At 48.8% G+C, this 25,480-nt stretch overlaps 1 protein-coding gene across 2 annotated transcripts in view; it reads right to left on the bottom strand.

Annotated features, from left to right (window-relative positions):
• Positions 1 to 21,302, bottom strand: part of CUX2 (cut like homeobox 2) — a 258,224-nt gene extending 236,922 nt beyond the window's left edge. The window contains exon 1 of one of the 2 annotated variants that reach the window (XM_047697621.1): positions 21,091 to 21,302. In XM_047697621.1, the coding sequence (XP_047553577.1) occupies positions 21,091 to 21,153 (63 nt within the window). In that variant the 5' untranslated portion in view covers positions 21,154 to 21,302. Of the gene's footprint in view, positions 1 to 20,376; positions 20,512 to 21,090 lie in introns of those variants that run through there. The other variant, XM_047697624.1, reaches the window with a different exon arrangement.
• Positions 21,303 to 25,480: the final 4,178 nt, after the last annotated feature.

Raw genomic sequence — 25,480 nt, 5'->3', positions numbered from 1 at the left:
AAAACTTTCTGGGAACAGCAGAACTGTGGTGTCAACACCAAGCCTGTGCTGTGACAAGAGTCAACAACACAGACAAAAATTCTGTCCTCAGGGGTCTTAAAACAAAAAAGACAAGGCCAACAACCCCAATGAACTATGATGCATTTGTGGGGGAACCCCCCTAATCCTGCCAGGAGGTTCAGAAAAGCCTCCCAGATTAGAGATGTGAGAGAAGCTTGCCTAGCAGAGTGAGGACGAATGAGTTCCTGGCAGGGGGACTAGCAGAAGCAAAGGTCTGAGGTAAGAAAACATAAAGCATCTGTGGGTCAAATAGCAATTTAAGTCTGCCTGGGGGAGTTGGGGACAAGGAAATCTAGTAAGAGATAAGATGGCGGAGCAGACCAGGGTGGGAGAAGGTGATCACAACAGGCCTTGTAAAGCCAAGGTAAAAGCTCAGACTTCATCCCACAAGCAATAGGGAGCCATTGAAAGTTTTTAACTGGAAGAGTAAGTGTGGTGATCTCATTTTGTTTTTTTATAAAGATCACTCAAGGTGGAGCTCAGGGTTTGTGACTCCGGATTTTAATCTCAGAATCAAGCAAGGGCATTGCCATGTAACCTAACATAAGTCACTGCTACCTCTCTGCGATGATTTCGTGGGGCTCCTTCTATACAGAGTCCTATGACCTGCCAAAAAGACCACATGAGTTGGGAATCTGAGGCCTACGGTTCACATCCCAGGCATCGCTCTCTGACCCTCAGTCTTGCCCATCTGAGAAATGGAGATAAGACTCCACCTGCCTCTTCAAGTTGTGAGGATTAAATGAGTTCATACCTGTCAGGAGCTCAGCATGGTGTTGGTGCTAGGAAAAGTTGCTAAATAATCAATATTGAGATGATTCTTTTCACCAACTTAAAGCCCCCTTAAGCAGATGTGGAGACCCAGAGACCACAGGTCCTGTCTGGCATTTACAAATAAGTTTGATCCATGTGCCCAGAATTTAATTATTTTCCATTTCTTTCCTACATTTACATCTTGAAAGAATGTTCATAAAACCCAGGTTTCTGGCTTCTCTTGAAAATCACAACCATCTGCTTAAACCCACTGCTGTGCTGCCCCTCGAGCACCCCCCGAAGGCGTGAGCCATGTCTTCTCCCCCAGCTCCAACTGTCAGACCAGCTGGGGGTTGACCCCAAAGTAGGGAGCTTCCTAGAGCTCGGGGCCGAAGATGCTAAATCTGGGTAGAGGAGAGTTGGGGGAGGGAGGGGCTGCTTGGCAGAACCTACCCTCTGGCACAAATATCCCCTCCTTCATATTCCCAGGAGCCCCTCCAACCACCTTCTCTTTGGTAACATCTCTTCCAAGTCATCCCTCCCTTAGTCCGATATCCAAGGAGGTTTTGCCCTTAAAAAAAAAAAAACAAAAAATCCCAGCTCCATGCTGTGGCCCTCAAGGCCCTGTGTGATCTGCCACCCTCTCCCATCTTTACCTCCTACCTCCCCACCTCTAGATACAGAAAGTTAAGGTTGGGGGGTGAGGGGAACCAGGAAAGAAAGAAGAGGTTGGAAGTAAGTTGCCATTTTGCAGATGGGGAAAGATGAGGCATAAATGAGGCCCTTCTTGGAAACAAAAAGGTCCAGGAATCAGCCTGGGGTGATACTCCCCTCACTGGGAGGGGCCAGCTCTAAGTAGAACCCCCTTGACAGGGATCTCTGTCCTTATCAGGACGTTTGGGGGGCACGGTCCTCTCCACCCACCACCCAATACGCTCAGTGTGGCTCTGCACATTTTTTCAGAGACCAAGCCCAATTCCAGAAATGGAAAAGTAACTCTCCAGACCCAGAAACCCTGCAAAGAGGGGTCTCCTCAGTTTATGAGCCAGCTCTCCAGCCAGCCAGCATGGCAGGTGCCATGATCTGCAAGGATGCAGTGACACATCCCCTTGGGCCTCACCCTCTCAGGAGCGCTCCTCCTTCTCTTGTACCTCCTGTTTGAGAATTGCTCTGTCTCTGTCTCTGTCTCTGTGTCTCTGTTCCCCTCCTATGTTCTCCCTTCCTCCCCGGCCAGGGAAATGAGGGTGGGGGGAACCTCCCAAGATCCCCAATTTAAAATAAAGTCAGATCTTTTTCTCTCCCCTTCCTCACTACCTAATAACCACACTTGTGTGAAGTTGATGCTCTACATAACGAAAAGAGAGGCCTCCTTGGAGAGGGTACAATCAGACAATTTTTAAGATCATGGAGCATTAGACCATTCCCAACTGGGTTTACTAATCAAACAGCCAAATCCTTCATAACCAGCCAATCCCTACAGGGCAATTAAATCCTTCCCCTTTAAAACACTTGCCACACTGTCTGGGGACAGAAAGAAAAATTTGCAAAATTCATTTGATAAATTAGCCAGGGAAAAGAAAGGAGTGAATCAAGCTTTGTTCTTTTCATTTTTTTTAATTATGGAATTCACAATGCCTGAATAATGTTTAATAAGAACTATGAAAATTCCTAACAGTATTACAACACAACACAAAAGAATTAACCTGGTTACCGTGAAAAATTGCATATTTAATTAAGAACAGAGAGTTCAAAACTATCCAGAGATTTCAAAAGTGCTGTTGCCTGAGGGGCCAAATTACATGCTTCCAGGGCTGCTAACGGAGTTAGCACGTTCAGTCATTACCCAGGCGTTCCCATTAAGTGACTCTGGGCAGATGACATCAAATTCATTTCAAAAGCACCAGGAACTGAAGCATTCACTTGGGTAGTTTAAGGGAAAGCAACTATCCTGCTGGTACAAATCAGACCCCTTGTTGATAAAGGCAATAATTAAAGAATAATGTTAATTAGCTGCTTTTATTTGAAGAAAAGTACGGTAGTTGGAGCGCTTCCAGGCTGCTGAGGTGGGAGCCGCTCTTTCTGGAAGAATGGGAGGCTGCTGGTTGGAGTGGGAAGCTTGGGGGTCTACAGGAAGAGAGGGTGATGGTGGAGGCTGAGGCAGAGAGCAAGAAAGATCCAGTTAAAGAGGACCTGGCCTGGCCTGCCTAATGCCTGAGTCCCCATCTTAGAATCAGCCTGGTCAGTCCAAGGTCTTCAAGGGGACAACCTGGCAAGTGAGAAAAGATGGTGCAGTCACCATCAGGCCCACTTCCATCCTGGTAGACTTGGGCCAACCCAGATCTCCCTGTTTAGCTCTTCCTGTCATGCCCAGTCCCCTCACATGGCCATATCTGTCACACCTACCCCCCCTTACACAACCTCCTGTCACACCTACTCCCTATTTGGCCATTTCCTGTCACACCCACTCTTGTCATACAATCTTCCGTCCCTTCATGGTCTGTCACACTTGGCCCTGAATCACCATTACTGCTCTTACTGTAGCAGTTTTCCCCAAAGATGGCCACCACAATCTCTCTCATCACACGTGCTCCTCTTGCACTGTGACCTTGACATCCTTTCCATTGAGTGCCAGGGTCAACAGCCTTTCCCTCTGGACCCAGGTGGTCCTTTTTAACTGCCTTGACCAGCAGAAAAAAACGGAAATGATGCTGTGCGACTTCCAAGGCTAGATCATGAAAACACCTTTCCTCCCCCCTTGCTCCCTTGGAACACTCACCCTTAGAGCCCAACCATCTTATTATGAGGAAACCCAAAGCGATGTGGAGAGGCCACACGCCGGTGTCCTGGCTGAGAGCTGAAGGCCCCAGCTGACAGCCAGCATCAACCACTAGATGTGTGACTTCTCAAGTTTCCCCCAAACTCTGAATCTTCCCAGCTGAAGTCCCAGATGCCACAGAGTACAGATAAGCTGATGCAGTCGGGCTCCATCTTCATTCCTGACTCGAAGATTCTGTGAGGAGAAACAGCTGTTTACCACACTAAGTTCTGGAGTGGTTTGTTACGTAGCAATAAAAGACTGATACGTTACCAGAGACCTAAACGGTCACACATCTGAACAACAGTCTTCATCCTCAACATCTCCCCTTCCTTGCAGACTCACCGAAGAGACCCAGCATAAGAAACAGGTCGATGGATATGACCACCAGTGACAAAAACTTCAAAAGGAAACCATAATTAGCTTCTGCCTTCTGCCTCTTTAGTCAGCTCTCGACAGCCCCTGTGCTCTCCAAGCGCATGCTGTGTGGGGCAGGAAGGACGCAGCAAGCAGCAGGGTCTAGTGTGGAGGAGGGAGAAGGGAGGAAGCCCCACACGGTGGAGGACAAACGGAGGCCCCGTGCCGCTGCATGGTCTGCGCAGGACCCACGGCTGGTTCACTGCAGAGCCAAGCTCAAGCTCAGATCCACCTAACTCCCAGTGAAGTGGTTTGATTCTCATTAGCAAGGGTTTAATTAGGGCAGCTCATCAATACGTCCCAGAGAAACAAATTACATTCTGGCCCCAGCCCACTCACTGTTGGCTGCCGGTCCAGCCCCAACCCACTAAAGGGGCCATCCCAGGCAGGCACAAGGTAATGTGCACCGAAGGGGCTGCCGAGGCATCTAGGCAGCTCTGGGAGTTAGGGGGCTGAGGAGTGCCTCCCCCAGAGTGCCCCACAGTGGCAGCCAAGTGGGAAGCCGGAGCTGGGCCTGGGTGTCTCTCCTCCCACTCTGGGGATGCAGAAGGCCTCAGAAGACCTCATCTACCACAAGATGCCAAGATGCTCTGCTCTCCTCAGAAATCATTTCTTTCGGAGATGAATTTCACAAAGTAGGCCATGGGCCGTGGGACCAACCCCCTCATTCACAGAGGCTGAGGAGGATGCCCTCTGAGGGATGGCACGGTCTCCGAGAGGCTTCCGGGCTGCTGGCCCGAGAGGCCCAGGGTCTAGTTACTCCTGGAAGTGAAGGGCAGGAAGTAGGCCTGGCTCCTTCCAGAGTCCCTGGTATGGTCACCAGCTCTGACCTTGGCCCTTGGGACCCTGCCATCCCAGCTGCCTGTCAGTGCCCACTCCCAAGAATTCAGGCCCAGGATTCCTCCTGCCAGCCAGTGCTGTCCATCATGAACAAAAGGCTGTCACATAAGGAGGCAAGCCTGCACATACCCACCTATGCATAGTATCTGCTCTGGGTCTTCTCAGAAGTAACAAGAGGCAGGACAGCCTATGAACTCAGGCGCTGGAGTCAGAATGCCTGACTCTGCTGAGTGACTGGGCACATTGCTTAACCTTTCTATGCCTTAGCTTCCTCCTCTGCAAAATGGGAACCTTAATAGTATCTACATCGTAGGGTTGTTATGGTAATTAAGTCATTTAAATGAGGAAGTACTAAGAGTTGTGCCTGGCACATAGCCACCCATGATAAGTGTCCATTAAATTAAAAATAAATAAAATAAAAATTAATAATAATTTAAAAAACCTCACAGCTCCTCTCATTCCTGAATGGTCATGGAAACTCTGCCTATTCTCTGGAATGGCTACAATGAGGCCAGAAAGCAGAATCACCTCCACACCATTCACAAAGATGGCCTGGCTGGTCCTGACATGCCTACAGGGGCCACACATGGAGCATCGATGGAACAATTGGGCTCAATCCCCGCTCACCTCACCACCTTTATCCAGCTCAACTAACTGCTGCCCTGAAGGAAATGCAGGCCCAGGGATGCCAGCTCTTCTGCTGAACAGAGGCCAGGAATGTGAGGTTTTAATATGTGGCCTCTATTAGGGCACAAGGCACAGCTGCCGCAGCTGTGACACAGAGAAATGAGTTCACCATCTGATGGGGGAGACCAACAAGGAACCAGGGAATCACCTGGCAGCCCAGCAGGGGAGAGAGGATAGTGTTCCACCTAGCAGAAGAGCAGGAACAGCAAAGGGGAACAGTGTTCCAAGCAGAGGGAACAGCAAATGCAGAGGCTGGGAAGTTTGAGGAACACAGCAGTTTGGGGATAGGGAGGATGAAAGTGTGTAGGGAGCAAGACAGAGAGCTGAGGTTCGAGACTAATGGGAAAAGCTGGGAGATTTCTAGAAGCCAGAAACTCCTGGGGCAAAATCCCATCTCTACTGGGAAAAGCAGATGTCTAGAAGCCTCTGTACCCTGAGCACCTGTGGGTTAGCATGTTGTTCTCACTGAAGAGGGTATGTAGCCCTTGGATAGCTCCAGAGAAGTCACTTGGAAGGGGACCAGACCCTGGAAGAGAGTTCCTTCGTTATTTGCCTCTATGCCACAGCCTGAAATCATCTCTCTCACTGCCAAGGCAAGAGCTGACAGGGAGCAAGCAGGACACCAGATGACAGAACATATTTATGGAGGGCCTGGAACATACCAGACTCCATGCTGGGCCTCGCCTTTGCGTTATCTCACTTCCTCCACACTATGAGCCCAGGAGGGGTCATACTTTTATTGCTGCCACCATTTCACAGATAAGGAAACTGAGGCATGGAAAGGGGCAATCCTCTGGCTGTATCACACAGTGCTGAGAGGTGAGCCAGTCTGTCTGGCAGGGGCCCCACTCTGCCCCTGCACCAACCTGCCAACCAGGGGTTTTTCCCTTTAAAGGATCAAGTTGGGGCTGGGAGAGGCATGGGAGGTGCGGCAGCCAATTCTGAGGAGGCAGCGCCCACCAGCTGGCCCCACATTACCCCGAGTAACCTCCACTGCAGGAGGATTGATATCTGGGGGGCCATGCTTAGCTCTGGGGAAATCATTAAATGCTACATTAAACTAGTCAAAAAATAGTTGCATGGCAAGGAGATGTTGAAAGGAGCTTTTGCCCAAGAGCATGAGCACACAAATGTATGCACATACACAATAAGGTGTATTTGTGGACAGAGACACACACTGATACACCCATGAGCACACTCACAGAGACACCTACATGCAGATGCAGACACACAGACACACACACTCAAAGACACACACTCACACGCACACATACAGAAACATGCTAAGATACATACACAAGGACACAGACACATACAAATGTGCAAAGACCCACACATGTACTCAAAGATATGCACACGTAAAGATGCAGTTGTACATGTCAATGCAGAAATATCAGTGCGCTATACTCACATCCGTCTCTATTCATCTGACTGATACTTTTTGCGAGTCTACTATGTGCTCGCCCCTCTGCTGCCCGGTTCTGGAGACGAGCTGCTCCATACCTTCATAGAGCCTAGAGTTCACACAAGGAGGAAGGCATAACTAATAATCCACAGGGCTATGTCTGATACCTGCCATGGTTAAGTACAATAGAAGGTTGTACTACCATCTCAGGGGGTGGGGTGTGGGAGGAGGAAAGTGCCCCAGGGAAATGACATTGAGTAGGTTCCCAGGGTAGAGGAGGAGTTAATGGGGAAAGGGGAGAGAGGGAAGACAGACAGGTATGTGGGAAGACTGTCCCAAGCAGAGGGGAGCAGGTCATGTACAAGGAGGGGATGTGACACACAGGATAATGAAGGAAGACATGTCTGGAACATGGAAAGCACTGGGAATGTGACCCAAGATCAAGGTCAAGAACAGAGGACATACTAAATAAAAATTAAAACTTAAAAAAAAAGAACATACTAGAATTAAGCTAGTATAAATCTGAAGCTGATTCTGATGAGATGTACACGGTAAACCCTTGAGCAACTGCTAAAAAAAAAATCTCAAGAGAATAGTTAAAAAATAATTTAAAAATCATTAACGAAATTAAAGGTGCTACAAGAGAAAAAAATCACTCAAAGCAAGAAAAGGTAGAAAGGAGGAATAGAAGAACAAAAAAGACACAAGATATATAAAAAACAAAAAGCAAAATAGTAGACATGTGTCTAATTCTATCAATAATAATCTTAAATGTGAGTGGATTAAAAATCCAATCAAAAAACAGATTTTTCAGACTGGATTAAAAAAAAAAAAACAAGATCCAACTATTTGCTGCCTACAGGAGACACTTTAAATTCAGAGACACAAACAGATCGAAAATTAAAGGATGAAAAATGATGTATCATGCAAACAGCAATCATTAGAAAGGAGGAGTGGCTATACAGATATTAGACAAAATAGACTTTAAAACAACAAAAAATGTTACAAGAGATAAAGAGAGATTTATAATGACAAAAGGGGTTAATTTGTCAGGAAGATATAATAATTAAAAACATACATACACTAATTAAAGCACCAAAACACATGAAGCAAAATTGATGGAAATGAAGGGGGAAATAAATAATTCAACAATAATAGAAACTTCAATATCTCACTTTCAACAGCAGTTAGAACAACTAGACAGAAGATCAACAAGAAGAGAGAAGACTTGTAATACTATAAACCAAAAATGGTGGGCAGGGTCAGCAGGGCTGAGCCTGTAAGGTTACATTGGGGCCTTTGCCCCAAAGGCAATGGGGAGCCGCTGTACGGTCTTAACAGGTTTTTAATAATTTCACTAAGCTGCCATGTGCCAAAAAAGAGTGGGAAAGGCCGGAGTGGGTACAGGGAAGCAAACTGGAGACCAGAGTCCAGGGGAGAAGTGATTGGGGCGTGATGGGTAGCTGGGTGGTTGAGTGGATGAATGGATAGATGGGTGCGTGGGTTGATGTGGACAAACGGATGGATGGAAGGATGGAAGGATGGATGGATGGATGGATGGATGAAAGATGGATGGATGGATGGATGGATGGGGTCAGTAGGAAGAGAAAGTAGACAGGTGGATAGGTGGATGAACTGCTGAGCAGATGGATAAAAATGGGTGAGCGGGTTTATGAAGAGATGAAAGAATGTTGGATGGATGGTAGACGTAATCACCCAGTCCCTGCTACACTTAGAGTACATGCGTGCTCACAGATTGGACAAAACTAGAGTGAGAAAAGTCCTCTTTGTTCTGTACTCCAGACCATATCGTCTATAATCCCCCATGAAGACATCTAACCCCTCTTCCGGCCAATAGCATCTCCATTTAGGAAGCCTAAGACATGGATGGATAGAGCACCCTCATATGGTCTGGGTCACCTCACCTGTTCATTGTCCTTCCTCATGAGCAACACTTGGGAAACACTAGAAACCAGATCCACAAGGCCAGGGTGCAAAGAGCCCTTCTCAGACCATAACTCGAGCCCTGGCCCCCCTGCACCAACTCTATTTCTGAGGAGGGGGACACAACACCGCTGGCCCACTGCATAGCTGCCACTTAGAGGTCTCCAAAACCCACACCCACTGGCCACTTGCACAGGGCAAGGAGCACCTGCCACCTTGCTGGGAGGCATCAGGCATGTCCCCATGCAACCCTCTCCCCTCCGCCACCACTGAATGGTGCTGATCTTCTAAACACTTGTGTGCCCAAAGCATTCCCATAGCTAAGACCCTCTCTGGGCAGAGATAATGCATCAGTTTGTCACAGACACTCCTTTATCTGTTTCCCAAACAGCCCTTCCCTAAGCCCCAGTGATCCTTATCAGGCTAAACCCAGTAGGAACCAAACATACCCTGGATCCAGGGAATGGACTCTCAGCCTGCACTGGGCGGCAAACGGAAAAGTGAGGGCAAATCTGTCCCCCAGGGGCCATTCCAGACCCAGCCATGGCCTTGAGTCTTGGCTTTCAGAAACCACAGTGACAGGGGAAAGCTCCACCAGGAAAAGAGAGAGCTTACGGAGCCAAATACAAAATGTAGAATATGGCTGGTATAGCCACAGAAATGCGGGCTGGACTTAGCTTCTAAAAGAAAAAAAAAAAAATCTAAAAAACTTTTTTAATAAAGCCTACAAGTCTATACCCTTCCTTCTTTATCAACGACACAATTTATTGACCAGGGAGGCCATATTGACTAAATAAATCTTGATAATGACCAAGGCAGCAATCAATACCTGCTTATTATCAGCCCAGGCCGAGAATTCCATCTTGCGGAACGCAGGCCTGACGACAGGGCGCGCCATGCGGCTCTGCACTCCAGCGCGCAGGCTGGGGATGGATGGCCAAGTGGCCCTCATTTTCCAGGCCAGGAGAAGGGAATCCTTCTTGTGTTATTAATAAATCCCACCCCCCAACCCCACCTATGCCTCTCAGGCTCGTGAACCTGGATTCATTGCCATGAATTGACAATGGTAAGGTGTTTTAAGAGGTTTAAAAAAAAAAAAAAAGGGAAAAAGACAAGCATAGTGACTACAGGTAGGGAATGCCAGGTTGAGGGTAAGGGGCAGGACTGAGGGGATGGGCTCTGGGAGAGGTACCCCGGGTCAGGGGCAGATCAAGAGCTGGGACATGTGTGGCCAAAGACCCAGGAGGTGGATTTGAGTCCAGGCTCTGCTACTTCCTGGCAATGGGGCCTTGGACTGAGCCCTCTGTGACTCAGTCTGCCCAGCTGTAAAATGGGACAGTAGTAGCTTTCCCTCCCTGGATTATTGTGAAAATTAAATGAGATATTGTTCCTTAAGGGCTCTGACTACTGCCTAGCATGCAAAAAGGGTTCAACAGATACCTGTTAAAGAACTGCCAGACCTCCCTTCTTATGCTCCAAAGCTTGCAAAAGCCAAGCCTGGCCTTGCTAAGGCTAGCCAGGGAGCGTCTGGAGGGGTCTGACCGCCTATTAAGTGCTTCTCTGCAAGGAGCTACTCCACCTAGCTGCTGGCCAGTGAGGCCCACCAGGAGGTCCCACTGCCCCATACCCATGCTCAAACCCTTTCAGGGGTTGCTCTCAAGGCACCTGAAATTCGCATAATTATTGTTGTGGTTAATAAATATACTAATTAATAACAGTCACCACTTCAGAAAGGCTTACAGAAGCTAAGCGTCCGTACTGGGTTATTTCTCTTTACTTCTTAGACCCTTAAAGAACTTCTCTCTCCAAACGATTATAAAGTAGGAGCTTTATGATGGCACGCCCCCAGCACCTCGTACTGCTCCTAACACAGTGTGCAATTAATGAATAAATGAACAAATGACCTGTCTCAACAACCCAGGGAAGCTCCATTCTAGACAGAGAAACTGAGGCCCAGACATGGTCCTTTGATCATGGAAGGGAAGTGGAGACTTCAATCCTGGGCTGATCAGGGAAGCATCATGAACCAGGCACTGGGAGAGTAACGTCTTCTAGGTTAAAACATTAACTGGCTGTTTTGTGTCCCCCATAACAGTTGTCCCATAGGCCACAAGGACCTGCTTTGAGTTGTCTGTGACTGAGGCCACCAAACCACTGCTAATGGTCCACAGCCTGCTGGCAATTAATTAATGGATTTATTAATTAGGATGGGAGCCGCCTCCCAGGCTGGAATTGGGGTCACCAGTTTCTAAAGCGAGACTGACGGAGCTAAAGATAAACCCTCATTCACTGCGGGCCTGAGGCCTGTGCTTAATTCCCAGGCGAGGAGTGGGCGACTTTCAAGAGCCAGTGATGGGTGAAGCAGCTGGGGTTCTTGGAGGGGCTGAAGCCCCCAGGGCCACTCCCCAAGGTAGAGTCAAGGCAGCTGCCCCACATCACCCTTCCTGTGGCATTCATCCACTCGATCAAACACTGACTGAGAACTTACTATGTCCCTACCCTCACAGGGAGGAAGGCAGACAGTAAAGGAACAAATAAATATACATTATTCCATTAGATAAAGCAGGTGGGGTTAAGGAGATGGGAGAAGGCTATTTTGGAAACAGACGTTAGGGAGGACCCCTCTGAAGAGGTGATATTTAAGCTGAGGGCTCAGTGAAAGAGCTAGAACTACAGAAAACCTGGGAAAGAGGGAAGAACAAGTGCAAAGGCTCTGCGGCTGGAATGGGCTTGACATGTTCACAGAACAGGGAGAGGTCAGAGGCGCTTGAACAGAGTGGGAGAGTGGCAGGAGATGAGAGGGACAGACAATGGCAGGACAACAAAGGGAAAAGGGGGACCGAATCACGCAGGGCCTGTGGACCAAGCCAGAACAAGCAACCAGGAAGAGGCAATGCTCAGAGTGACAGCTCCCCAGGCTCCCGAGACACAGCAGGTACCTCGAGTGCGCGCCTCTTGTGCACTGGGTGCCTTAGGTAGACGTCCGAATATCACTTCTTTCCTGCTGGAGACTGTGGTCCTCCAAGAAGCAGACGTAAAGCCAGGGCTAACAGGTAAAGAGATGTATCAGATCAATGCCTATGCCTGTGGGAAGGAGCCAGAGGAAGAAGAGAGGGAAGGAAGGAAGAAGAGCCAGAAGAAAGACAGGAAGGAAGGGAGGGAGGAAGGAAGGTTGGTTGGTTGGTTGGTTGGTGGAAGTGTCCTAGATTGCTGAGGAGTCTGGAGCCAGCAGAGGAGTCCTTGTGTCCCCGGAATAGGTCAGCATTAGACCTGCACTCAGTCCCTGGCTGGGGCTGGATCTCTAAGAACAGCATCTGGGGCACCAACCAATCATGTTTCCTATGATCAGGGATCTGCACGGTGCACCCTCATGGCACTGCTGGAAAGTCACCGTTCCCACACACATCTTATAGAGGGAAGCAAGTCTCAAGGGAAGTAACTTGCTCCGGGACACACAGCTAGGAAGGACCAGAGCTGGGATTTGAACCCTGGCTGCCCTGTGAATAATCAATCACAAGATAGAAACAAGAGATGGGGGTTGGGAGGAGGCATTCTGCAACAGATCAAAGAACTGGGCTGAATATCTAGTTAAAAAAATAAAAGCATTACCCAAAGCTTTTACAGTGTTTGACTGCTTACATGGTGTCCAGTGACAGAGCATTCACTCTCAGCCACACGTGCGCTCAGCAACATCTTATTTCATTCTCCATCCTTACCCTCCAGTTGACCTATGACAAGAGTAAGGATGGGGCTGGGTCCACCAGCCTGCTCAGAACTTGCGTGCAGCTTGGCCTCGAGGCCTTCCCGCGGTTCCTCACTCATCTTCCACCTACCTCATAGTCTTAGCACATGTCATTCCCTCTACTGAGATGCTTTTCCCTGACCTCATCCTTGAGATCTCAGCTGAAGGGTCACTTCTCCCAGCAAGAATCTCAGAACCTCAGAATTTAATCCTAGCGCATGACTACATACCCGTCTGTCCCATGCATCCACCTTCCCCACTGTCTATGGGCTCAGTGAGAGCTGTCACTTTGCCTTCTTTGTTCCATGACATCTCCAGTATATAATTATTGGTTATAATAGTTATGCTATTTATTGTTAATTATTGTTATTTATATAATTATTAGTTTTAATTCTTAATTATACCACGAAGTGTAGGGTAGAGGATGACAGCAATGATTAACATTATGTGGAACGTCTACATGCTGGGCACAGATATCACAGCATTTGCCATGTATCTACCCACTTAATCCTCACAACAATCCTTACGGAAGTGATGCTACTACTATCCCCATTTGACATATGAGAGAACCAAGGCTCAGAGAAGTTAAGTGACTTGCCCAATGTTACAAAGCTGGTAAGTGGGAGAGCTGAGACTTGAGCCCAGGCTCCCCGGTTCCAGAGTACCCACTATGTCTTTGGGAGGCGGAGGGTACAAGGCTGGATTCTGCAGCCCATGCCACACCCCCTCAGATACCTGGACCCACAGGCGCTCATAACAGACAACAGGTACCCCAAATATGTGCTCTCAGCAGAGTGGCCTCTGAGTGGCTGCCCTGCCCAGGGAAATCTGCTCCCGACCGAGCCACCTTGGTGACCCCTGTGGTCTCCCTGCCCGCAGCACCCATGCTCCAAACAGGTGGCTGAATAAGTCAATTGACCATAACGGTTCCCGGGGAGCCATTCACCCTATCCAGTTTGAGCGACGGCAGCTCGGAGAGTCTTAAGCACTGCTCGGCTCCGGGCGTCTCGGGCAGACGACCAGCTCGGGCCAAAGAGGCCAAAGGATTGATTTTTTCTTTCTTTCTTTCTCTTTAATGACAAACGCACATCCTGGAATTGCTGTTTCATTTGGCTGAACTGGAGGATGGCAGAGGCGGAGGTGGGGGGTTACTAAAGGAACTGGAAAGGAAGGAGGGGCAGCCACAGGCCCCTTCTGGGGGGTGCCTGAGCTGCTAAGAAGCAGAGACAGCAGGCTCTGTGTTCTCCTAATCCTGTATCTTCATGGAGCTGGTCAAGGGCCTTTCATTTTTTCTGGAGGTACAGCCTCTTCTGACACTAGGCACTTAGGAAAAGGCAGCCAGTGGCCTTGACATCCACCTTCCTTGTGACCTGCCTCATGACCCCTACAGCTGGCCTGATCTATTGGAGACCTTCAACCCAGGCCCTTTGCACGGGCTGTTCCCTCTGCTTGGCATGCCCTCCCCAGGTCTTCACTCCCTGCCCAGTGTGGCCAGAGCTCTTCATTCGTAAGGGACCCTGGACATCTGGATTTCATAGGTAACATCTCCCGTGTTGTAAATGCTGACAACTTACACGACAGTGTTTTTAAATATTGCACTAATTTAAACAGACACATCTGTGGACCATAAACAGCTCCTAGTCTGCAACCTCTGTGATCACAGCTCCCAAAATATAAGACATTACATACGATATTAGTAATGTGTTAATCTAGTGAGTCCCCAATGGAGAAAGAGAGAAAACTTACCCAGAAATCTCTGAAAGAGCTTGCAAGTCCAGCAAGTTCTAGGAACTGCTATTTATTTGGTTTTTCACCCTGTCTTACAAGCTAAAATAACCACCGAAAATAAGCCGCTAGGCACTTGCAGAACGGTAACTGCGTGCCTAGTATGTGTTAAACACCTTCGTGTTCAACGTGCTTTAATCTTCAACAACAACCTAGAAGGTGGAGACTATTAGTAGTCCCATTTAAAAACAAGGACAGCAAAGCTCAGAGAGGTTAAGTGACCCATCCAATGTCTCACAGCTAGTAGATGACATAGTGCCAGGATTAGAAGCCAGGCAGGGGCCCCTCACCATCCTGGCTCCTTGTACTTCCCTCTTGAGGTAAAGACTAAAGAACAAATTCCTGTAATTAGCTTTGATCCACCTTAATACTCTTAACTGGCAAGGGAAAAACTTCAGCCATGCCACAGCCTGTATGACAGCCATCCCATGAAACCAGAGGACCAGGATCAGCAAACTCTGGCCCATGGGCCAGATCTAGGCCTCTGCGTGTTTTTTGTGAAGTCTGACGGGAAGACAGCCATGCCTGTTCATTCTTACTGTGTACGACTATTTTCATATTACAGTGGCAGAATGGAGAACTTACAGAAACCAAACGGCCCACAAAGCCTAAAGAATGTCATTATCTGTCTTTTCATAGAACACTTGCTATCTCTGAGGGCCATCTAGATGGTTTCCTAGAGTGTCTAGAGATGCCACACCAGGAGAAGGTTCCTAGGTCAAAACCCTTGGGGAAACACTTTCCTTAGAGACACAGAAGCACATATGCATATTAAAGAATACAAAAGGTTGTAGAAGCTTCTTTAGCTCTCTTTAGGCTGAGTGGTCTTAATATTTGGGCTGAGACTGAATGAAATGAAGGAGGCAGCCAGAGAAGGATCTGGGGGAAAAGAGCCTCACTTGGGTGGAGGGAATTGTAAGTCCAAAGGCCCCGAGGTAGGAAAGTGCTCAATGCCAATGAGGAACAAAAAGAAGGCCATTGTGACTGGACAGAGTGAGGAGGGGGAGAGAGGCTGGAGATGAAGCCAGAGAGATAACAGGGGGGCAGATGATATGGAGACTTGCAATCAGGGGAGAGGACTTGGGATTTTAATCTACGTATAATGGGAACATTGTCCTGGTCCTGCAAAACACTACAAGCCATTTCTGTGAATGGTTCATCAAGGCTTAGAAACCAAGAACTCCATCCTGAACATAATTTCTTGTCTCCAAAACTGCTTAGAAAGTCAAACCCTCCCACCCATCATCACACAGTGGGCCCAAGGTCATTAGAAGACAATGCATTTAACTGTCACACAAAGTGTGTCAGCTTCCTTCACCTTTACAACAACCTGATATGGCAGACCAGATGGGTACAACTGGCCTATGTGATGCGTTAAGAAACAGGACATTTGGGATATTGGATGATTCATCCAGGAGTGCCAGAGGCTGCACAGACAAGAGCTCTTGGGGCATTTCCCCTCTGCCAACCACCTCCACCTTCCCTGACACCTGTAATATAAACCACGTTCATAAGTGAAGAGCACACCCCAGTGAGAAAAATCAAACAGGAGAGTGTATCCTGAATTCCAAAACCAGGAACAAAGGCAAGCTACCTACCTGAGTCCCCTTCCCACAGTCAACCTCTGCCAGATTTGGCCTGTGAATTAGATAACTGGAAGCCACCAGAAATTTAGCCCTTTCAAGAACCAGTAGAGAAAACCAGTCTCTGGACAGCCATGTCCACCAACACCCAGGACCAAAATCAGCACCAGGCAAGGTGTTCATGTTTACTATCCCATTCACCAGAAGAAAGGTTATTATGATACAATGTCAAGTCCAAAGACAGAATCCTCTTTTTAACAGGAGAGGAGAAGGGGGAGGAGAAGAGGAAGGAAGGAAAGAAGGAAGAAAGGGAGGGAGGGAGGGAGGGAGGAAGGAAGGAAGGAAGGAATAAAAGAGAAACCACCACCACAACTAGAAAAGCTAAATAGCACCATGTTCATCTGAAATAACCCACTGAGATGCTTATTTACTTCTTTAGGCTTGTCTGTGGTTTCGCAATTTTCTACAGTGAACCCAAGTATTTATAAAAGAAACTTCAAGATCTCCAATAGCAAAGGTGGTCAGAGATGAGACAGTGCTTGTTTTTCTTCTAGCAAAGACAGAGTCCATCTTGGGGAAGCAATTTCTGTCGAGATGAGAAATCAGAATTTTGGGATGCCCAGAAAAGACTGCTGGGTTCTTTAAATAAATTCTCTAACACCTGTTTCTAGCTCCTTCTGCAAAAAGAGGCCCACAGGGTATGGGTTCCAACGAATGGGAGAGGAAGATAGAATGGGCTCCCCCACTGGTTGGATTTGTAAGGGTCCAGGGGGCCATCCAATTGTTTGGTCTTATTACAGAGCTGCTATTAGAAATCTCCCTTCACCCCCTGTGCCCCCCACCTCTCCTCGTCCTCCTCCCTCGGACCCACCCACAGCCCTTGCCTAATGCCAACCTATCTCATGGCCCCCGGCTATGGCAAGCCCAGTCTGCTCACGCTCCCCACCCCGGCAGCAATGCTATTACTGCAAAGTTTCCAAAGTTAGGATTCCGCCAACAGGGCTGATAGCTTATTTACTGCTGTCATCTATAGAAAGAGGAATTTTGACACATTGTTAAATGATAGCACATTTAGATAAGTCAAGCTGTCAGAGGCTCTAATGGATGTCTAAACTCTCTGTGGCTGATATGTAAAATTTATGCACTTCTGAATATCATAAGGTTATAATATTTTAATCACATCCACGCTCTTTCTAAACTTTGAGGAGGCAAAAACATTCCATCAAGCACCATCTCCCATGCGCACCTTCCCAAACGTTCCTCTAGACTCCTTTTAAAAGCCCAGCCTCTCTTGCTTTCCCTGTTGCTCTTCCTCCCTGAAAACTCAAACCCTAAACAGAATTTGCCTCTTCCTCCCAAACTTGTCCTATCTGGTCCTTCCAGCCAACCTCTTTCCTCCTAAGAAACACAGATGTGAATTTGGAGCGGGAGCCCTCATTTCGACTGGACACTGTCAACTCTCATCAGCTTGATTAGCTCTCTTAAAGGAAAAAAAAAAAAAGCACAGGAGACTGGACCTGGATCATCATAAAAAAAGTGGCTAAGTAAAGCAGAGAAAGAAAATCATAAAGGTATGAATCCGGTTACAATGATTATACACAGAAAAGCCATAAAAAAATACTGCATTAGTAATGTTCACCATAAAGCAATCTTATAACCAAATGAAATATGCCTAGCATTATCTTTGGGATAGAATTTTATTTCTTGTTTCCGGGACTGCTAGCAGCAGAGGAAAAAAAAAAGGAGAAAAGAAAGGGGGAAGCAGTTTCGGGGGTCCTGGAATAGGGTACCACATGTCAGAGCACCTTTACCATCAGCCGTAAGTCGTTAAGACTCGCTGACTGACTTCCATCCTAGGAAAACGGCCCTGCTGTGTTCAGAGACGGTGCTGGAAGGAATAACTGGACTGCTTCCATATTTGAAAAAATATATACTTCCGGAGGGCTGTATGCTGGGCTGGTACAAGGTCACCTTTCTTGCCAGGATTGGGGTGGCGTCAGCAGCATGGTCTGGCCTGGGGACACAGGCCGCCTTTGCTGCCTCGGCCACTTTAACACTCGGCAACCAGGCTTCGAGAAACCACTGAACCTGAACAACCAAGAATTGAAGCCACACACCTCCTCACACTCACAGGCAGCTGGGCCGCGTGACGAGTGGGCTCAAAGCTGTCAGCCTGCACAGGGCCTGGGGTGGGGGCCCGGCTCTCCTACCGGGATCTCAGAACAAGCCAGCAGAAGTTTTCCTTTCTGGTTATCTCCCCTATAAGAGGAAAGTGGGAAGGGGAAAAAATGAAAATAAAAGTGTGGCGTAGGAGTCATTAGCATTATGCACAAGAGATGATCCCGGGCAAAAGTGCTTAGGCTCATAATCCGTTTCCAACAAAAATGCCATCAGTGAGAATGCAGGTTGAAGCCTCAGGCCTGTCGGGCAGGGGAGCCACTGAACACTTCAGGCTGAGGGTGGGGACCGTGGCAGATGTGAAGGTCTCAATGTTTGCATGCAGCTAAGGCTGCCACGTTTATTTCTCTGCTCTCTAGAAGTGTGCAGCCTTTCAAACTCCCTCAGGGACACCCCCCCACACTTAATATCCATGTAAATGAGCTTACCCCCTTCCCTGAGAGCCTGCTCCTTTTGTGCCAGACACACCAGCCATTTTCTTAATAAACACCACCACCCTCCTCCTGTGGGGGTGGGGTGTTGGTCCCTTTTCCCCTTTACCTGAACAAGACTCTCCACCCCTCCACCTTCATCATTTCCAGTTCAAATTTGCTTTTCTACCTCAGCATCTTCTAAAACCCTAACAAAGGGTTCCTAGATCAGTGGGAGTCCAAATGGAGTCCAAATGGAATCAAGATTTGGGTGACCTCAACAGCTCCACAAAAGACCCAGGAGCTGTAGAAGGAAGCGAGTGAGGTTCAAACCCCCTCCCCCCAGCTCAGAAATCGGCCCCCTGGGAGCCGCACCCACCCCTCAGCACCCAGCCCCAGCTCTAGCCACCCCTCCGGGCTGCAGCCAGAGCTCCCTGGATTGAAAACGAGTTATCTAATGAAAATTGTGTTAACTGACATTCTGGCCAACCGGGAGCAAATACCAGCGCTGTAAATCTCGACGCGGAAATTTTCTCCAGCCCAGAATAACAATAGGACCCTGCAAAGGGCTTTCGCCAGCCCTTCTGGTTCCTCTCCTCTTGTCTGCCACGTTCTTGTCATTCCTTATGTTACAGAACATCAATCATAAATAAAGACGCTGTCCCCCAGCCGTGCCCCGGTCTCATTTACAAACATTAGCAGGGAATACGATTACCATTGGCCTTCGTGCCAAGCCCAATGTGGCTGCCCAACTCCCTCTCTCCCTCTTTCTCTATTTCTCTCTCTCTCCCCCCTCCCTCCCTCCCACACACACCCCCCACTCTTCCAGAAAGGCCACTTTAGCATCATTTAAACGGGCAAGCACAGCTCACAGCCTGGCCCGCCTCAGCTGGTCACCAAACTGTAGCCCCAACTCGAGAGAGGACCTGGAATTGCAAGGCACTTGCAGTTATTAACTGCATGCCTGAGTGCCCCGATTTTCTCTCCAGCTCAATGGCTGGGGGAGGGGACGAGTGGGGGGGTTAAAAAGGAGGGGGCTGGGAAGTGGCTAGGAGGAGGAGGGTATAGGAACCACTTATCAGAAGAAACTTAAGGAGATCTGCAGGCGGATTTTCAAAAAAGAAATAAGTGTGTCCCTTTTTATCTCCAGACTGATGCTCTCACTTCTTCTGCGAATGTCAAGGCCAAGGCAAGATGTTCTAATCGCCTGGTTCTCAGCAACACTTCCCCGCCCCTTGTTCCCACTGCATGCCGAGACTTTGCAAGACTCCAGGGTTTAGGAGGACTTGGCAGGAGCGTCCTGGGGCACCCCAGAAAGTACAGAGCCTAGAGCAGTACCTTCCGCGGGTGTTCTCTGAGATTCCACCCCCAGTCCCACCTCCTAGGGGATTAGCAGAGAACACCCCCAAATCTAGGAGAGACATACAGACTTCCAGAGAAAGGTGGAGTGGAGGATAAAGCGCTGGTGTTTGGGAGGGAGTAGCCCTGGGGAAAGAGAGGGAAAGAGAAGAGAGAAAGAAGAGGGGAGTGGCGGGAGGGAAAGCAGGAGGCAGAAGACTGCAGGGGAATCTCCCATTTAAAAGTTCCCATGGGCCCGAGAGCCGGGAGTCACCTGCTCTGCGCAGCTCCAGGCTCTCCACGGCCCCGGAGGCGGCAGCGCAAACTTGCGCGCGCCCCGGGCCCATCTCCACCGCCCACCCCATTTGGACTTAAAAAGAGGGTGGAATGGGGGGTAAAGGCAAGAAGCAAAGACGAACCCCGAGAACCCGGCCCGAGGAGAGGTCTGCCGGCGCAGGCGGCGAGTCCGGTGATGGTGGCGGCTGCGGCTGGGGCGGCAGCAGCGACGGCCCTTGGGTGGCGGCGCGTCCGGGCTGAGCAGCCAGGCAGGCGGCGGCGGCGGCCGAGGTGCCGGCGGCCGGCGGGGCGCGGAGCCGCCTCCACGCCAACCCCAGCAGCCTCCTCCTCCTCCCTTCTCCTTCTCCTCCTCCTCCTCCACCTCCCTACCCACCAGCTCCCTCCCTCCCTCGCCCGAGCCCCAGCCGGTCGCGGACAGGCACGCGGCGCGCTCCGCGGCCTCCCCCGGCGCCGCGAAGTTGGGAGGCGCGCAAAGTGCAGCGCAAGGGGGGCTGCCGGGGGTCCCGCCGGCAGCCCCCTGCCCGGGACCGCAGCCCCTGCTTTCCCCGTTCCTCGCTCGGCCGTTCTCCCGCCGGCTCGCTCCCCGGGCCGAGGGCTCACTAGCGCTTCTCCATGGTCGCGGCGGCTAATCGATGATTGAACCGAACAAAGAGCAGCGGCGAGATCAATTCCTAATACCTATCGATGGGCAGCGGGCAGCCGAGCCCCAGCGAGCCCCAGCAGCCGCCGCCCGCCGCCCCGGGGCGCCCGCCCACCCTCCCGGGGACCTCCCCAATGCGCCCAGGGCGCGCCCTAGGGCTCCCCACGGCCGCGCGGCCGGCGCTGCCCGCACTAACCTGGAGTCGCCGTAGATCAAATCGCTTCCAATATTGAAACATCGATCCCACATTGGCGGCCATCTTGGGGGCTATTCGAGACGCACACACACAAGAGTTTGGCTTTTCTCAATGGCTGCACTCAATATCCGGGCTGGACTCCCCCCAGCCCCGGGGCCGCCGCCGGCCGCCCGGGCCCTGAGCGCCGCCGCCCGGGGCCCCTTGGGCGTCCCCCGGCCTCCTTCCACCCGCTGCCCCTCGGCGCTGCCGCGCCGCCGCTGCCGCCGGGCCCGGGAGTCGTGCGCCCCCCCGACCCCCGGAGGGCGCGGGCGGAGCGCGCCGGGCGGGGAGCTCGGCGCCCGCCCGGGGGAGGCGGCCGAGGATGGGGCGGGAGGGGAGGGTGGGGGGGAGGCAGCCTCTTCGAGAGGCGACGGCGCCGCCGCTGCCCTGCCTGCAGCCGGCTCCCGGGCCCGCGGAGCGCTCGCTGCATCTCCCCCCCAAGTCCGGGGTCGGTGTGCCGCGCGATTGCACTTGACTTTGGCTTTTTGCAAACTTATCAATACTGACGTAACGTGCTGATCAATGCAAAGGGAAGTTTGGGAGGGGGGGCTGCGGGAGGCCGGCAAGCGGAACGCCAACACCCCCCACGTCGCACCTGTCGACCCCCCCACCCCCTGCATTGCATACTTAAAAAAAAGTTAATAGTTTGCAATGCATTTTTTTTTTTCTTTTGCAATCAGAGGACACACAACACGTGCCTCGGGCTGCCACCGCTCCTCCGCCAGCTAAGCTTCGGATCGGAGGGTTGCAGCTCGCAGGTAGGGCCGCGTAGACTCGCGGGCCGGCGGGCGTGTGGGAGCCTGCCAGCGGGCCGGTGGAAGCCGCCCGGGGGCGCCACTGAGTCGTGGGAAATATCACCATTGCCGCGCGCAGTTTCCAGGCCATTATATTGTTTTGATTATTATTGGGGAGCGGCGCCTTAGCCAGAGATCAGGGTTCCTTGCAGGGCGAGGGGATGGGGGCGGGCTTCAGATCCTTCGCAATAGGAATTCTTATTACTGTTACTATTTGGGGGTCTAGAGATAAGGGCTCCTCATAACTTTAGAATAGGAGGCCCTTTTACTGTTACGATGATTATTGGAAGGGATCCTTAGCCAAATCTCTGGAGCACTTTAGCCCCCTCAGTGAGTTGGCTTTTATTATTTGCGTAGAATGGGTTAGCTTTTATTGTTATGATCTGTTGAGGGGGCCATAGCCCTGCTATGGGGTCTTTGGATTCTCAACAACTACAGAGATTTCTGCTATTGTTATCATCATTATTATCCGAGGGCCCTTCTAGCTGGGGACCTCAGGTCCTTTGCAGTATGAGGCTCCTGTCTGAGGCTCCTGACTGTCTTTTGGGAGAAAGTCTTTAGCCCAGCTAGGGGGAAGTTACCTCTTCTGCAATTTCTGACCTTGGACAATAGGGATGAGGGATAAGTTTCTTCCTTTACATTTTTCCCTCTTTTTGCCTCTGTGCAAGCCAGAGGTTCCCAGTCCCCTCCCAATATCCCACCCCCAGGAGGATCTCAGACCCCCTAAAACCCTCCATCACTAACCCACTTATCCCACCCCCACTCTTGACCCTGGGGTCACGCTCCCTCTCTGGCAAGTCCCCTGCCAAATCCCACCCCACCCTCCTCCCTACTCCCCCCAAAAGAACACTTCCTCCCTCTTTCTCTGGTCAAAAGATTTGCTTTTATAGACAGCAAATGGAAATTATATTCTCTTTTTATGACCCAGCTTGGACTTCTGACATCACTCTTGGTCTGGGACAATAGATCAATACAGAAGGTTGTAAAAAAGATAAAGTTTAGAAGAGTTGTAAAGGAGAGAGAATCGTGATGGATATTTTTGATGATTTTCCAATATTTGTGTCTTGGAGCACGTGCTTCAAGGCAATTAAAGTTTTTAATGTAATGTAAATAATTGTTTCATAAATGCTTCAGAAGAAGGTGTGATCTTTCTGAGCAATCACTTGAGCTGTTTAAAAAATGTAATGTGATTTAAACAAGGATATAGTATTTCTGCTACCATCCCCATACATTTTCCATGAGGCCTGGGTAAATATATTAATGCACAATTTGAAAGACTCGTAAGACCAAAAGTACAGCATTCACCAAGATGTAATGAATTAGGCCTAGTTAGCAATTCCGAGTGGCCTGTTTCCTTGCCAGATTAAATTGCACGTGATGTGTGGTTTATCTCAGCTCTCGATAACTTCACGTTTAAATTACAGCTCTCATTCTGCAAAATGAATTTAGGGAAATTTCATAACTATCACATTGCAATTTTTTTTAAATGGCTACATTTTCTCCTGAGCATCTGTAAAGCTTGCAGTTTCCTTGTCTTTGAGTCTGTTTTTTAAAGACCTGTAATAGAAAATCTGGAGTGAGTGTGAAACCCTTCAAAGCAATTTTTAACAAACCAAGGTTTTGATGAAAGATAATTTTAAATTTATGTCTGACTTTGCAGTCATGGAATAAACTGACATTGTGTACCTCCTGATATGATGTACTGAGAAGGACACAACATCATTTCTGTGATATTCCTGCCAAAAGTACATAAACTGAATCTAATTGTGAAGAAATATTAGACAAACCCAAGTGAAGGGGGAATACTACAAAATAGCCTGTTTTCTTTAAAAATGTTGATGTCACATGAAACACATAGAAAGATGAAGGATCTATTCCAGATTAAAGAAGCAAAAGAGACTTGACAACCAATTAAAACATATGACCCAGGATTTTCTTTTACTGTATAGTGCATTACTTAGAGCCAATGAGAAATTTAGGATAAAGTCAATAGATTGCATAACGGCATTGTATCAACGTTAATTTCCTGGTTTTGATTATTGTATTGTGGCTATATAACAAAAGAGGCTTGTTTTTAGAGAACAGAGTGAGATATTTAGGGGTAAAGGAACAGACCTCATCATGTCTGCAACTAACTCTCAAATAGTTCAGGCAAAAATAATATGCATGTATTTGTTGATATCTACCTACTAGAATGATACAGCAAATGTTGCAAAATGTTGCGCCTGAGGACTCTAGATGACGTGTACACAGCAATTTGTACTTTCCTTGCAGCATTTCTGGGAATTTAATATTGTGTCAAAAGAAAAAGTTAAAAGAAAAAAATAAATTTATGTCTGACTTTTTTTCAGCTGTTAGGACTACTGAGCTTCGGAATAAAAATTCTGCATGGAACTTTTCTACTTTCCTGACTGACATAGGCTGCACCTTTGACCGAGCAGGAAATTGCCACAGCAAACATGCTTACTGAAGAGCAGCAAGAAAATCCAATAATTCAGATTGTTTTAAGTCTGTGATATTTTTAAATGACTTAATGCAGTGGGTCTCTGAAGAATTCTGACAATTTTAATGGTAGAAACTTGCAGTCCCACTGAGGAACGGGTTGCTACATAAATACTGAATGATCCTGTCTTTCTGCCTGGGCCGAAACATATTAGCTTTGCTTAGTGGCTTATTGCTTTATTCACAAAATAAATTTCAGCCGTCTCTCCCCACCATATTCCAAGCGCATCGTGAGCCAGTGCCTTATTAGATGTGAGGGCTTATATTCCAAAGGCATCTGTTACCGTCTCAAGCTCAGCAATAATGAATTAAGCAGTTAAGTGTTTACCCACTAAACAGAGTTAGCTGGGGAAATGATATTATTATGGGTGGTCCTTAATGAAAGATGGTAAACCAGGAAACACTCTTTTAGTAATCAGCCTCAGATTTGAAAGCTAAAGTACTAAAATATTAAATATTTTTGCGAAAAGCTGTTTTTCATGTTCTTCGTGCACACTCCCTGCCCCAAACACACACACACGTGCAGATATAAAAACACTTAAGCAGGTTCCTTGTTGATTCCTGATTCTCAAAGATCCACTTATCAAAGTAAATATTTTAAAAATTACAATGGAAAAGATGACACCCTCTCCCTGCCCCAGAGGAAGGAGAGTGTGGCTTGGGATAGACTATCCTGAAAGCAGAAGCAGACAGAGAGCTGAATCCTTTAGGAAATTCATAAACTGTGTAAGAATCCCAGGGAAGATAATGGCAGGTCCTTAGCCATGAACATAATGATATGCGAAATCCCCAGCATCAAAGCTGAAACAAAAGAAAATGTCCTTCGGTAGCTCTGTACTGCCCACCGCAGCTGCCAGGCAGGGAGAAAGACAGCTAGAGACTCCAAATTTATCTGGAAGCATTAGACAGCCCTCAGAGTGGAGTAAGGGATATGGTACTGCCTGGCTGACACCTGCAGGGGTGTGTACTCCTGGAGGTGGGCCCATGGTTAGGTCCCAGATCCAGAGGTTGGAGTGACCGACTCTAAAGACCAAACCACCAATTCCTTATGTGCA

The sequence above is a fragment of the Lutra lutra genome, chromosome 12 (genome assembly GCF_902655055.1).
Source record: "Lutra lutra chromosome 12, mLutLut1.2, whole genome shotgun sequence".
Taxonomy (NCBI): Eukaryota; Metazoa; Chordata; class Mammalia; order Carnivora; family Mustelidae; genus Lutra; species Lutra lutra.
The sequence above is the reverse complement of the archived record's forward strand: the minus strand, read 5'-3'. Positions and strand labels throughout refer to the sequence as shown.